Source organism: Rhinolophus ferrumequinum, chromosome 18 (genome assembly GCF_004115265.2).
Source record: "Rhinolophus ferrumequinum isolate MPI-CBG mRhiFer1 chromosome 18, mRhiFer1_v1.p, whole genome shotgun sequence".
Lineage (NCBI taxonomy): Eukaryota > Metazoa > Chordata > Mammalia > Chiroptera > Rhinolophidae > Rhinolophus > Rhinolophus ferrumequinum.
Genome location: NC_046301.1, coordinates 61,687,360 through 61,701,548, shown reverse-complemented (window position 1 = coordinate 61,701,548; position 14,189 = coordinate 61,687,360). Strand labels below are relative to the sequence as shown.

The window sequence follows — 14,189 nt, the reverse complement described above, 5'->3', positions numbered from 1 at the left end:
ACTCCACCCCCATTAAAATGGCCCCAGTGGGGTGTGTGTGTGTGTGTGTGTGTGTGTCTGTCTGCTGTGGGGGCCAAAGACCCCTGGGGTATGGGCATGAGTGGGGAGGTTCCAAATTAGACCAGCAGCGAACCCCCCCAGGGGTTAATGCTACACAGCGTTGCCCCTACTGGGGGATTCACAGCTCAGCACCCCCTCCCCTCCTGGCTGCTGGAGGGCCCCCCCGCCAGACAGCCCACAGGCCCAGATCCCTCAGGTTGGGCCTGAAAGGAGGGCTGGGGGGAATTCCCCCCAGCCCCCAGCCATTTTTCTCCTGATTTTTCAAGAGATTCCCAACCACTATTGGCTCAGTCAGAAAATTAAGTCTATAAATACCCCCAAGCTCAGAAAAAATAAAAGGAGTGGGGTGGGACGGTGGCGTTGGAGGCAATCGCACAGTGCGTGGCCTGTGAAGGCTGACAACAGGTGTGTTCCCCTCCCTCCCTTTCCTTTCCTGAGAGGAAAGGGTCCCACACCCCGACCTGGACCCCAAGGCAGGCTCTGGCCAGCCTGTCCCCTGAAACAGCTTTTCTTTTCCAGGAAAACGGAAAACCAAGAAACTAGTACAGAAGCGGAAGAGAAACAGCCCCTAGTTGGTGCCCCTGTGGTGTATAGAGCCCCGTGGGCCCTGCTGGCTGGAGGGAGGCCTGAGTTTGCAGTCGGGGTCCTCCGGGCGGCCCCCTCCTGTCTGTAAAGTGCATGCGAGACATCGCCATTGTGACTTCAACCTGAAGAGGGCGGGGGGCCAGCGGAAAGCGGTGGGGGCGGCTTCCTCGTCTCTGCTCCGAACCAGCTGGAAAGACTGCTACATGTTTGGAGCTTGGGAAGGTGGGTGGGGAAGGACCCGGCGTGGAGGGCGGGGTGACAGAGGAAGAGGTGGGGAGGTGTGAGCTGAACCGAGGAGGCAGGAACACAACGCAAGGCCACGGAGTTTGGAAAACCATGGTGAGAAATGAAATTTTAAAAAAACCCCGAAGGATGCTGGACAGGGAGGGAGGGGCCTCCTGTGGCGCCCACCGCCTGCCTTCCTGCCCTCCTGCGCTGGGCAATGCTCTCAGCCATCCTGGGCCGGGGCGAATGACATGGTTCCTAGGCCACCACAAACTCTGACTTGAGGTCTGGGTTGACTTCTGGCTTCCAGACCGAGTCCTCGAAGTCAAGGCCCAAGCCCGCGGCTTCACTGGGGCCGCCGCCGCCGCCTCCGCCTCCACCGTCGCTGCGACCCACCTTGCGGCTGGGTGGCCAGTGGTAGGGGCCTCGGGCGTCGCGCCGGGCCTTCCTACGGAGCCTTTTCTGCTGGAGCAGCAGCTGCAGGCGTTCCACCTTGCAGCGGGTGGCCCGGTTTTCTGTCTGCCGCAGCCGGTCCCCTGCATAGAAGGCAGTGACCATGAACCCCCTGGGAAAGGCCGGATCCCCCAAACGCGAGGACCCCAAGCAAATGCCCCCAAACGATAGGCACAGTGAGGGGAGCCGTCAAGTGTCCACTGAATGAATGTCCAGTGGACCCCTGGGAGCTATCGGTTTATTAAAACTTGTTTCCGCGTCTACTACACCAGCTAACCGTGAGCATGCAAGAGCAGGGCCACATCCAAGACAGGCACTCAGGACAGTGCCACTGCATGAACTGAATGAATTCCAGCTTGAGCCCTTCTGGATGCTTCTGTAACCGAGGACAGGCACGCAGGCTTGGGCCTCAGTTTCCCCTTTATGGCCTGGGCTGGGGGGCCCTGCCAGATAAAGCAGGGTCACTGTTCCTCACGACTCTGGATTTATGGGAATAACCAGGTTGGGGGGTACAGGGGACTGTCCAGAAGGAGTGGAAGCTGGGCCCCCTCCTCAGCCCCGCTCAGTCATTCATAGAGGCCCCACCTGCCATCTGGAGAGAGTACCCTAGGGGGGAGAGGAGGAAGTGAGGATGGACCCCCCTCAGAGGGCACAAGGACACTTTGTGCACCAACACACACGCTCCCTTCTCTTCAGGCTCTCCCAGAGTAGGGCCAGCAGCAGCTGGTGGCTCCCCCTTCCTGTAGTGGGTCAGCTGCTGAGCTGCACACAGAGGGACCTTGAGTGGTGAGGGCGGGTGGATACTCACCGGGGGGCTTGCCTATGCGGGCCTGGCTCACGGAGGTCGAGGCTGCCAGCTTCTCACAGGAGGTAGTTTTGGGGGTGAGGTCTGGGGCAGGCGAGGCGGGCGTGCACTGGGCATGGCAGCGCAGCTGGGTCAGGGACGGGGGCATGCCCTGGTAGTGCCGCGTGGCACTCAAGAGGTCATTGAGGATCTGCAGGATGGTGCCAATGTCACGCCGCGGCCGTCCGCTGCTGTCCTGGCAGTTGGGGTGCAGTGTGCCTGCAAGAGGTAGGGGGTGTTAGTGCCCAATGGGTAGGACCCCAGGGTGGGACGGTATGTCCCACCCCCTGGCGTTTGTGCATGTGACTACTGCTGGGACACACATGGGAGTATGACACCTACCAGAGAAGGTCCCTGAGAAGACCCCCGGGGCGTGGTTCACGAAGCTCTCGATGACGGCGCCTGGTTTGCGGGAGCGGGAGGTGGGGCTGCCCGCAGGGGTGGACGTGGGGCTGGCCCCGGCATTGGCAGAGGAGGAACAGTCCATCTGCTGATGGGGGAGGGAGGTATGTGAGCTCAGGGTTCAAGTTCAGAGTCCAGGGATCACCCACCAGCCCAGGGTCCAGGAATGGCCCTTGATACAAAGGATGCAGTGGTTGCTGCAAGTCCCTGCCACACCCAGCTATCTAAGGACAGCTGGCCCTTGGGTTCCCAGGATAAGCCCTCCCCAGACTCACCTCGGTGCACGTGCTGGGGGCCGAGTGGGATCGGAAGGAGCCGGCTGTGACAGGTGAGGGGGATGCAGGGGCAGGGCTGGTGGGTACTGGGGGGACACGGGCAGCACTGGACACTGGCCGGCAGGGAGAGGACATAGGGGTGGTCATGCTGGGGTCTCCGCGGGCAGCAGCGGCTGCAGCGGCTGCAGCAGCCAACACATGGCGGTGCTGTAGCGGGGCGTGCTGGGCGGCGAGCTGAAGCTGGACGAACATCATGTGGTCACCCACTCGAAGAGCCAGGGTCAGTGGTGAGCGGCCAGACAAGAAGTCACTGACCTGCAGAGGGCAGCCTATCAGCCTTGGGACCCCAGCCCTCGGCGCCCCCAGCCCGACCCAGCCCAGCCCCCCGTGCTGTGTGACCTGGGGCCTCTCGCCGCCCCTCTCTGGGCTCTGGGGTCCCTGTCGGTGCCACGGACGCTTAAATAAAATGAATCGGTATTTCCGGAAGCCGCCTCCGCCAGGCCGGCCCGGCCCGGGTGCCGCTGGGGGCTGTGGGGGACAGAGGCAGGTCAGACGGGGGGCCTGGTCCTCCCTGGCCAGCTTGGTTCTTTCAAGGGGAAACTGAGGCCAGAGGGGGAGGGGCCCAGCCAACTGTCACTGCCCTCCAATAACCCTCACCATTGTCCCCACCCTCTCAGGCCTTCAGATCCTCTCTGCCTGTAAACATGACAAAGGCACCTATCTCAGGCCCCTTCCTAGTTAAGGCACCAGGCGGACAGTGAGTGGGTGGAATTCCTGGACAAATTCTTCTTCCTAACCTTTGCTTTCTCAAGATAAATATTTATCTGTCCTGGGTGAGGCGGAGCCTGAGAGAGACACATGCTGCGGGAGAGGGGCCCTGACAGATTCCCTGGGGCCTGGGTCCCCAGGGGCCTCAGCACAGCCCACATAAACATGAACACTCCAGTCGTGGTCCCCTGCACAGAGGGTGTGGGGTGCATCTGACCCCTGTCTGCACCGGGGCCTGGCCAGTGCAGAGCCAGGATGGGGGAGGGGGGGGCGAAGCGGAGGTTTCTGAGAAGTGACACAGGCCTGGATGACTCAGAACCACCGCCTCCCAGTTCTCTGCTAGCAGCGGCTGGCGTAGTAACCTCTGCTTGGGGGCTTCAGGGAGGAGGTGAGGAAGGCAGGCAGAGGGGCCTTGAGTGGTGAGGACCCACTCCCCAGCCCACTATGCACAACCCCCCAGCCCCAGAAATGCCCCTTGCATGAAGGGCCCGAGGTGGCTCCCCAGAGCAGCCAGGGTATCCCCCCCCCACTCCCACAACTTCCTCCCTGGGGAGGGCCAACGGGCAGGCATGACTCGGTGCCAGGCAGGGAGCAGCCCTGGGAGCCCAGTTGCTCCGCCCAGCGCCCCCATCTCTCTCCTGACGCAGGCACCCAGAGGCGGATGTGAACCAAACACACCCCGGCCCCCCTGCCAACCGCAGCCCCCCCCCCCCAAAGGAGCCTAGTTCACATCTGGCCCAGGAAATCAGAAGCCCCCGAGCTGGATCCCCGACCCCCACTCTCCTCCCACCCTACCACCCCTCCTGATGGGAGACCACCCAGCTCCTGCCACCCCCTCGCCCCCTCCTCCGCACTAGGCACTAGCTGGCTGGTGAGGGCAGGATGCTACACGTCGGGGAGGGGGTGAGGGCCTCGGGCAGGAAGAAGGGAAGCGGCTAAGCAGGTTTCCTGCGGCCAGCCCAGCCCAGCCAGGGAGGCCAGGAACCTGCCCACCCCCTTGCTGGGGCGGGCAGCAGCCTGCTTCCCCCACCCTGGCAGCAGGCGGATAGCTAAGGCCTGTGTCACTCTCCTGGGAGGAGGGTTCCGCAGCCAAAAAAATGAGAAAAGGAGGGGAAGGAAAAAAAAAAAAAGGCTGCAACAAAACCGGGAACCCTGGTGTGGGCCAGCCCTGGCCTCCCTTCTCACCTCCCTCCTGGAGAGTTACTAAATATTTTCCTAACATCCTGCCTCTGAGGAGTGCTGGCCCTGGGGCTGGGTGCCCCCGCCCCCTCCCCCTTTTGGGGCAGAGAACAAAGACCAGAAAGAGTAGGGGAGGGGTAACTCCCCACCCTCACAATGGGGTCACAAAGGAGTTTCACCCAGGCCAGCCCCTCCCTCCAGCAGAAATTTAAAAAAGATCGCCCTGGGGAAACTTCATTGACCCTGGAGGGGGTGGCTCAGGGATGAAGGAGTGGGAGCGTGGGCCAAGGTCACCCCACAGGCAGGCTTGTGAAAGCTCACTCCCCCTCCCCCAGGGTGGCCACCGTGGGAGAGAAGGCCCTCAAGGTCAGGTGATGAGTGCTGGGGGGAGGAGGAAGAGGAAGCTGGGTGACCAGGCCAAGCTGGCACGCAGGCAGGGCGGCGCGTCCTGTCCCCTCCCCTCCCCACAGGCCTCCTGGGAGCACAAACAACCCCAGGCTCCCCAGAGGAGCCTGGCACTAGGCCAGCTACCCCCTGGGCTATGAGGGGCAGCACGGGTCTCACCTGGGTCTCCGTCAAGCTCTCCAGGGCCTGCATCACAGACTGTTCTGGCCTTGAAGCCTGAGACTACAAAGAGAGGGAGAAGAAGAGACCCTGAGTGTGTGTTCCCAGCAGAGCCTAGGCACAAGGGCTGGGAGGGCCCTGCTAGCTGGGGTGGGCTGCCCTGCAGGGCAAGGGGACCCAGAGGTGTATTATGGGGACTGTGCTGGCATGAAGGGGAGCTGCCTGCCCATGTTGGCACACTGCCCAAACCATTTACCATGAGGCCCGCCTCCACGGTGGGCACGAGAGTCAGCTTGCTGCCATCCCCCACGCCGAACTCCTGCAGCTTCCCCGAACTGAGCCGGCTGGGGGGGAGGAAGGAAGAGGGTGAGGCTACGGAGACAAGGCAAGGACGCGGAAGCGGAGGCCGCGGGGGAGGGTTGTGCTCTGTGCTGGCTGGGGAGACAGGAGTCCTTCCACCCCCACCTCTTTGGTCCCCAGATTCAGGGCCCTGGAGTGGGGGATCACCGTCTGGCCGCGGGAACCCCATGCTGACGGTTCATACCCCTTCTCTTAAAGAACCCACAACTCTAGACTGGGGCACCCCCCCTTTGCACCTCACCAAGGCACTTTTTCACCACCCGGGCCTCAGTGTGCCCCGTGCCATCCTCTCAGCCACCCCAAGGCCAACCCTGCCTATAATTCACGGACTCCGGCCCAGGGCTCCTCTTTGTGGGACCACAAGGCTTACTTAAGTCTTTAGTGGCTTTGCCGGGCCGGGTTTCCCCTCCTCCCTCCCACCCTGGCGCAGGCCACCGCCGCCGTTGCTCAGACAAAGGAGACCCTCCCCCTCCTGCCCCTCCCCCAACGGGGCCCCTCCGCTGGGGATGGACACAGCGCGTCCCCGGAGGCCCGCGGGAGGAGGGCTCCCCGGCCTGGAGGCGATTTAAATACCACGGGGAGGGGGAGGCTGCGGGGAGCGCTCGGTGGTGAGAACAAAGGGGGGCAGAGAGATGCAAGTACAGGGAGAGACAGCCAGACGCAGAGAGGGCCGCTAAGCAGATGCGGAAGCGGGCGAGGACGCAGGCAGAGGCAGCGGTCGCGCCCCCCACCCCCGCGCCGTCTCGGGACTCCTGCCTTTCTGCGAGAGGGGTCACCTAAGCCCCGCCGGGGGCGCCCTCGCAGCTGCCTTTGTGCAGCGACCCCGGGAGGGGGAGGGGGCCGAGGCAAGCAAGGCCGAGCAGAGGGCGCCCGAGAGCGCGCGGCGCGCCCCCGCCCCCCGTCTGGCCGCCCCCTTCCTTCCCGGAGCGGCGCGCTCTTTGTTCCCGCCCGGAGGCCAGAGCCCGAGGGGGCGGCGTGCCCGGGGGTGGGGTGGGGCTCCAGAGCCTGGATGGCGCTTGGTACCTACGTGTCTTTGTGGAGCAGAGCCAGGCGCTCCTTGGGCACTTTGAGGCGCTGGGACAGCCGCTTGCGCAGCCCCTCCACCGTCTCGTCGGGGGGCACCGACAGCTCGTAGCGGGTGCCCGTCGTGCTGTGGATGGCCAGGCTCATGGGCGCCGCCTCGGCCGCGGGACCCAGCTCGCAGGCACCACCGGGGGCCCCGCGCCGGCAGCTCCGGGCACCGCCGGGCTGCGGCTCCATCCCCGGCCCGCGCTGGGGGGCTGGGGTCCGCGGGGCGCCGCCAATCCTCGCCGCGCCTCCGGGCAGGGCGGGTGTTCCCCGAACCGGGGTCCTCGGAGCCCCTGGGGGCGGGGGACAGCGCGCGTCCCCTTCGAGAAGGTCCCAGAAATAGATGAAGAGTCAGAAATAAAAAATCCGAGTGGCTCTCCGGGGTCGCGTCGGCTCGTCGGGGCGCCTTCCGGGGGTGGGGAATATCACTCGCGGCTCCTTTCAAGGGCGGGGGGCGGCGACCGAGACGCGGCAGTTCCGGGGGAGGGTCCCGGAGAAAGGGGAGCCCCTGACGGGCTGCGCTCGGTGCCGTCTGCCTCTCGGGCCGCGCTTCCCGGCGCGTCCCCTCCCTTAGCAACAGCCGCCGCCGCCGCTCGGAGGATCTGGGGGTGAAAGTAACAAGAAAAAAAAGTTATAATGTATCAACGTTCCAGGGGCGGGGCCGCCGCCCCCTCCCATTCACTACTTACTCCGCCGGCCCTGCGCCGGCCAATCGTCGCGCGCCGAACGCCCAGTCGGCCGCAAGGATTGGCCAATGGGAACTGTCGCGGCGCTGCCCCACGTGGCCGCCGGGCCCACCCCTCGCTCCGCCCCCGACCGGGTGGCCAAGGGAAGCGCGGCGGGGGCGGGGCTGGCGCCGCTGAGGCCGGCCCCCGCACCCCCACCCGCGCCGGGGGCCATTCATAAGGCCCGGCGCCCGCAACAAAGGGCTTGGGGCCGGGACGGCTGCGGGACTCTGGCTCAGGGCAGCTTGGCGTGGGGGCGGGTATTATCCCCGCACCGTGAGGGACAAGAAGCCGCAGAGCCTTCCACCCGCGCTAGTCCGAGAAGCCACAGCGAGCGGAAGCGGGAGGCAATCCCCGCGCCTCGTGGCCGGGCTCTGGCTTGGCTTCTTGCAGGAAGGTCGGCCTAGCGGGCGCCCCTACCCTGGGGCTTGATGACCCGGCGAGAGGTGGGGCTGAGGACGAGGCAAGCATCCCGGTGACGTGGCCAGTGCGGGGAGGGCCCGTCCCGCGCCGGTGCCACCTCGCGACCCACACCAGTCCCGCGGGCCGGGCCCGCTTCCCGAGTCGCACCCTCCCGAGTCGTGACGTGACGCGGCGTCCCTGGCTGCGCCCGCGCGCGCCACTCCGCTCGGGGCTGCGGTGAGTCAGCAGCGCCGGCGTGCCCTCTGCCGGCCACACCCGGAAGCGCTGCCCGGACTCTCGGGGAGAGGCGCCGAGGCTGCCCAGGGCAAGGGCGAAGCCGACCCACTGTAGGCGTGGGGAGAACCTCGCTAAGAGTGTGAAGCTTCTAAATCAGGGGACTGGGGAAACTGAGGCTGGCACGACAACTAGCTCAAGGTCACTACAGGGAGGGGAGTGCCCGGGGGGCGGGGGCTGAGGTCCTGCCACGGGGGTTCTGGCTGCGCCTCGCCCCTCCCATTCCACGCCCCGGGGGGGCTCCCCAGAGCTGGAGACTCCTGAACCCTGCCTGTCTCAAGAACAAAGAAAAGTGGGACACCCTTAAAAGCGTAGAGTAGGGAACCTCTCCTTGGCCTGCGATGTCCCGCCCACAACTCACCGGGCGCGGCCAGTCCGAGGTCCCAACAGTCCTGAGTGTACCCACGTCCTGCACGAGTGTGCGGTGGCGTTGTAGATGTGGGGCCGAGCGAGCGGCCCCGAGCCTTTATCCGCGCCGCCTTCCCTGGGGTGGAGTTTGGGCGGGCAGGGGGCGGGGGGGGGGGCCGGGCGGGTGGTGACGCAGGCCGGCCCCCGCCCCCGCCCCTGCCCGCTGGCCAGGGCCCTGGGGCGCCTCCCGGCCTGACCATTCGCCCCATAAATGAGGGCGCTCCTTGAATGCTTCTGAACCCTGGGTCATCGTCGGCCGCGCCGACTACTCGGGCGCACCCCTAGTCGGGCCCCTGGGACGCGCGGTTTCGGGTGCACAGCCGGACTCCTTGCTCCACCCCTTTCCTGCCACCCCAGGCCTTGTGCCTCCGCCTGGGGGCGCCCGCATGGGGGGCGGGAAGGGGAGCCTGAGTCAGCGGCCGCGGTCCAGGAAAACAGGCCGCAGTCACCTGCCTGTTGTGGGGGTGCCCGAGCCAGCTGCCCAGGCAGGCGTTCTCCTGCATCCCTTAACGGTGACCTCAGACGGCATTTATGGAGCGATTAACCAGCACCAGGCCTGCCTTGTGCAGCCAGTCACCACCCAACACGCGCTGTGTGACGTGACCTCGGGAGCGTATTGGCCTCTAGAGCCTGTTTCTCCCCAGTTGCCGTGGGGTGGAATGAGACTCCAGAGGCTCATTCTGGAGCCTGCGGAGTGGGGCTCTTACCTACACCCAGTGGTGGTGTCATTCATTAATGCAAGTTCACAGGCTGACGCCCAGGCTTTGGGGTGGGCATAACCCCCACACCCATTTTACAGAGAAAACTGAGGCTGAACAGGTAGAACGTGACATGCCCTATTTTTCCCTGCGGGTCGCCCTGGGTAGGGAAGGAGCTTTCTAAGGATGACCCTGGTTGGGAGTGAGGTCCTCGGTCGTCCTGCCCAGAAGACCCCAAGCTCTACTCACCCGCTGTTCACTTATCTGTCGTATCCCTTTATCTGGCCTGACCACCTCCACCCCTACCCCTGCCCTGGACACCCCTCCCAGGGCTGTGTTCTTTTGCAGGTCTCCTTCCAGCTACCACCCAATGCTCCTGTCCCCTTATGCCCTTGCAGGCACACCCAGGCACTCAGCCCCGCAGGGTCACGTCTGGGCCAGCAGGAGGCGATCACTGAGGCTGGGGTTGAGGGGTACATCGGAGTTGGCCACAGAGAATGGTGCTCCAAGAATTGAGAAGAGCCAGTGCAAGGCTCTGCAGGTTAAGTGGCTTCAGGTTGTGGCTCTGCTTCCAGAGGGAGCATGGAGGTGGCAGAGGGAGCCGAGTTCTGAGGCCGGAGCTCAGCTCCGAACACTGGAGGGGCAGGGTAGGTGGGACCCTCAGGGTTAGAAGTATTGCTGCTGGGGTGGGCAAGGCTTTGACCTCAGGCCAGTCCCTGACCTTGCTGGGCCCTTTGGGTCACACATACTCGGGTGGGTATTGCTCTCTGGAGGGGCCGTGGCCCTAACCTTGCTCTGCAGATAAGTTACTAAACATAATAGGTGACCCACTTCCTGTTCCTTCCCATTTAGAGCATCCCGGTGTTCATGAAGGCTGTCCCAGGGTGTAAGCACAGATGTACAAGGGGACCCCCTGCCTGCCCCCACCAGGCCCTAAACCTGCCCTGTGGAAGAATTCATGACCCCTGGTTCCTGGCCTTGTGACCTACCTCAAGTCTTGGTCCTCCTAGCATGGGTGTTCCCTCTGGCCCATGGCCAGCAGGGCTGTCCCTATGCCTAGCTTACATGTCTCCCACAGAGCCTGTCCTGTGCTGGGGCGGTCCTGAATCTGGCTGTCTCCCAGCTACAGGCTCAGGCCTCTCAGGGTGCAGGCACCCTGGGCTGGCCAGGAATTCTTAAGACCTGGACTATGAGCTGGGGACTGCGAGGGGTGGAGCTGCACCTGTGATCCCATGGCTGTGACAGCCTTCTCTGGGATGTTCCTGGGAAGTGACAATCTGCTGCTTGGGCCTCACCGGCCAGAAAGTAGGGTGACCTAGATAGACCTCCCCCCAGAGCCATGAGCTCACCTGGAGGCCCCCACACAAACATGTCCTACCACGTTGAACCTCAAACATAGCTCTGGAACAGTCACTTGCATAGGACAGTGACACAAGTGCACAGCATATCCATGCTGACGCAACCTGGGGTGGTCTCCTAGTCACCTCCAGGCTGCCAGTGACACAAAGGGAGGCTCAGGCTCTCCTGCAGTCACCCCCTTGGAATCTCCTGTAAGCCCTGCTCAGGCTTGGGGTGGGGAGGAGGTCAACGAGACCCCTGCCTTGAAATCCCCTGCCTACCACCTGGAGCTTGACTCTGGGACACCCGAGAGTTACAAAAGGGAGGTGGGGCAGCACTGAAGCTGCTCCCACCCAGACACCCCACCCCATCTGGTGCAGGCCCAAGAGCTTCGGTGCCATGGAGGTGCCAGCACCACTGGAGATGGGGCAGTAAGCCAGCCAAGGACCACCCACAGGCCAGGCCAGCACAGGGTGGGGCCTCCATGGGAGCAGGCAGGACCCGCCCCTTCCCAGTGTGGCTGGGGCAGGGCCAGGACCTGGGAGCCCGCAGAGCAGCTGCCACAGCCTGAAACCTGACAGGAGTTCTGTCCAGCCCTCCAGGCCTGGCCCAGGAGCCACTGCCACCCCTCACCTGCTGTCTCCATGCCTGGCCAATGACCTTTGCCTCTCCCCACCCTCTTCGAGTGAAGGCCAGTACCCATCCACCACCCGGCCTAGCCTTGCTGGCTGTATATCCCCACTCCTCAGTTTACTGCAGGCCCCCAAGGACTTCTCGGGCCACAACCTCCACACCCCCAAGGCCCTACCTCACAGGGAGGACAGCGTCCCAAACCCACCAACCCAGGCAGGAGACAAAAATCAGCGCACACAAGTGGGGTCCCTGGTCTTTAATGAGGTGTGGGCCGGGGGCAGGCTGTGCACAGGAGGTGGCTGTGAGCAGGTCTCTGCTGCAGGGTCTGCAGGAATGAGAGTGGTGGGCAGCAGATCAGGTGAGTGGGATCTTGGGAGGCAGAAGGCAAGCCCCGGAAATGACAATACCCCCAAGGACAGAGCAGGGTCTCTAAGCCCTGGCCTCAGCCACCAGGACTGGACCTAGTGGGTGCAAGCAGTGGCTCTGGGCAGAAGTTGCGACTGTGCTGTTGACAGCAGCCCCCAGGGGGTGGCTCCACCCCTGTCACATTGGACCCACAGCTCATCCGGCTCTGGGCCTCAGTTTCCCTGTGGATGCAGGCAAGGGACACGCACCGCCTACTCCAGAGCCTTCACCAGGGCCTCGCTGGCCTCGATTCGGATTTGGATCTCAGCCCTTGCAACCTCGTCCGCCGCCCCCGACAGCTCCGACTGTGCCTTCTCCAAGTTTGCCTTAGCCGCCTGCAGTGGGTGGGTGGTGGGTGAGGGCCAAGCAGGGACCCCAGCCTGGCCACCTGCCCCTCCACCCTGAAGCCAGGAGCTCTCAGATAGCTCATGTCTGCTCGGTGCCTTGGGTTCCCGAGACACTCACACCCAGGTCCAGCATGTCCAGCGTCACAGCCTCCTCGGCCAGTAACTGCACTGAGGAATCAGCATTCACTGTGACTGAGCCGCTGCTCACTGCGGGGGGAGGGAGACAAGACCTCCACATCTAGGCTCGAGGAAAACCGTTAGTCCCAGAGCCAGGACAGCAGCCCCACGGGGGCCCTAGGGTCTAGGATGGGGGTTGCGCACCTGGGGAGGACACAGGGACGCGGCCCCTTCCCTCCACCCACAAGCCCACTGGCTGAGCCAGGATGAGTGGTGAATAGGGCTAGGTTCAAATCCCAGCTGCAGCGTTGGAGATGGATGCTGGTGGAAGGACGGCCTTGTGTGGTTTCTTCCTACACAAATGTTCTTCTTCTCTAAGTTGGACCCCCTCCCTGGCAGGTTTTACTTCCCTTCCCAGCACATCACCCTCCCCCAACCCACTACATGCCAGTTAACCACAGCCAGCCCTGAGCTATGGGAGGTGCACAAAGTTTCTGGCTTGCTTCTCATTGTGTCCTCAGGACAGACCTGCTAGGATGTGCAGCCCTGCCCAGCTCTGTCCCTCTGCCTTCCTGCTCAACCTACCAAAGTATTTGGAAGTGGTGCCGTCCTCGGCGTGGACAACGACCAGCCCTGGCCGCAGGACCTGCAGGGTGGGCACGTGGGCAGCCAGAATACCAAAGGCTCCCGTCTGCGTGGGCACATCCACCTGCCGGACGTTGGCACCATTGAAAAAGACCTGGAGAAGACACATGAGGAATGAGTAACTGAAGGCCACTCCCATGCCATGCAATTTGGGACTCAGTTTCCCTGCAGTAAAACTGACCAAGGCAGGACTGAGTGCTGATGGGGGACACAGAAGCAAACGCACTGGGGCCAAAGCTTGGGTTTTAATCCTCAGACAGGGCCTCAGTACCATCATCTGTGAGAAGAGAACAAATCCAGCCACCCAAGCCCTTGGACAGGCAGATGCTGTAACGGCACAAGAACGTGCCAGCCCGCGACAGGCACGTAGGAGGCGCTTTTCTCCGAGAGCTGCCTGCAGCGAGGGGCAATACCTGCTGGAGAGGCAGGTCCGGCCCTTGGGCGTCGGAATCCAGGTGAAAGGCCCAAGAGTCCGGGAGGTTCGGGGCCTCAGGCCCGGACCACACGGGGGGTGAGGCACGGGTCTGGAGTATGGAATGAGGGTAGGCGAACTGGGGGTGGGAGGACTAGGATCCCAAGTCCGGAATAGGGATTGGGGGGCTCACACTCGGACCACACGGAAGAAGGGCACCGGTCTGGAGTCCAGAATGGGTGTCGGCAACCTGGGGGTCGGCGGGCTCGGATCCCGGATCCCGAATGGGGGTTGGAGGACTCGGACAAGAACCACACCGGAAAGGGGCGCGGGTCCGGCGTCCGGAATAGCGTTCGCACCTGCGTGGGTGAGGCGAAGGTAAAGGACATTTGTCCCGGACCCGCGGCGGGTGCTGGGGCGGCGGCGGCCTCGGCGTAGGCGCGGGCCTGGCGCACGAGGCGACTCAGGCCAGGGCGACGGAGCAGCGAAGCGGGCAGCATGGCGGCGGCAGGTGAACGGCGGTAGTCGGACTCCAGCCGAAGGCGGGCGGCCTGGAGGACGAGAAGGACAACGCGCGGGGACGTCTGGGAGACGAATTCCAAGCGAGGACGCACGCGCGAACTACAACTCCCGGCGGGCCGCGCGCGACGTTGATGACGACGCGCCCCCGGGCGCGCGGCATGCTGAAAGTTGTAGTTTCTTTCCAGCCCAGGTTCCAGTCCTCTGGCCAGGTCGGGGAGGGAGGTCGGTTAGACGATTCTGCTTGTGGGGGCGTTCATTGGATGCCAGGCACTGGAGAGGCATCAGAGAAATATCAAGATTCCTCTTCTGGGTGGGATGTGGGGCGTTTTACAGACAACGTAATAAATAAGCAAGTCATGTAGTATGTTGAGAGGTGATCAATACTTACAAAAAAAAAAAAAAAGCGGCAGAGTGTGGGGGACGGGATGGAGCAGGCGTCCCAGGCAGAGTCTAGCGCAGG

General features: G+C 63.8%; 2 protein-coding genes across 5 annotated transcripts; both read right to left on the bottom strand.

Annotated features, from left to right (window-relative positions):
- Positions 1–44: 44 nt before the first annotated feature.
- MIDN (midnolin) lies at positions 45–7,116 on the bottom strand. 3 transcript variants are annotated; one of them, XM_033134692.1, is made up of 8 exons: positions 6,743–7,116; positions 5,612–5,699; positions 5,356–5,418; positions 3,244–3,372; positions 2,845–3,159; positions 2,510–2,654; positions 2,132–2,386; positions 45–1,406 (listed from the first exon to the last, which is right to left on the bottom strand). In XM_033134692.1, the coding sequence occupies exons 1-8, from the start codon at positions 6,973–6,975 to the stop codon at positions 1,129–1,131; spliced, it is 1,506 nt and encodes a 501-aa protein (XP_032990583.1). In that variant the 5' UTR covers positions 6,976–7,116; the 3' UTR covers positions 45–1,128. The 3 variants fall into 3 exon arrangements, with proteins under 3 accessions (XP_032990583.1, XP_032990582.1, XP_032990584.1); XM_033134691.1 differs by having other exon boundaries at positions 48–1,406; positions 2,510–2,657; XM_033134693.1 differs by lacking the exon at positions 3,244–3,372 and having other exon boundaries at positions 50–1,406; positions 2,510–2,657.
- Positions 7,117–11,522: 4,406 nt separating this feature from the next.
- ATP5F1D (ATP synthase F1 subunit delta) lies at positions 11,523–13,860 on the bottom strand. Of its 2 annotated transcripts, XM_033134689.1 has the most exons (6): positions 13,567–13,860; positions 12,977–13,072; positions 12,736–12,889; positions 12,152–12,240; positions 11,896–12,021; positions 11,523–11,606 (listed from the first exon to the last, which is right to left on the bottom strand). In XM_033134689.1, exons 1-5 carry the CDS (start codon positions 13,705–13,707, stop codon positions 11,899–11,901), a joined length of 603 nt encoding a protein of 200 aa, XP_032990580.1. In that variant the 5' UTR covers positions 13,708–13,860; the 3' UTR covers positions 11,523–11,606; positions 11,896–11,898. The 2 variants fall into 2 exon arrangements, with proteins under 2 accessions (XP_032990580.1, XP_032990581.1); XM_033134690.1 differs by lacking the exon at positions 12,977–13,072.
- Positions 13,861–14,189: the final 329 nt, after the last annotated feature.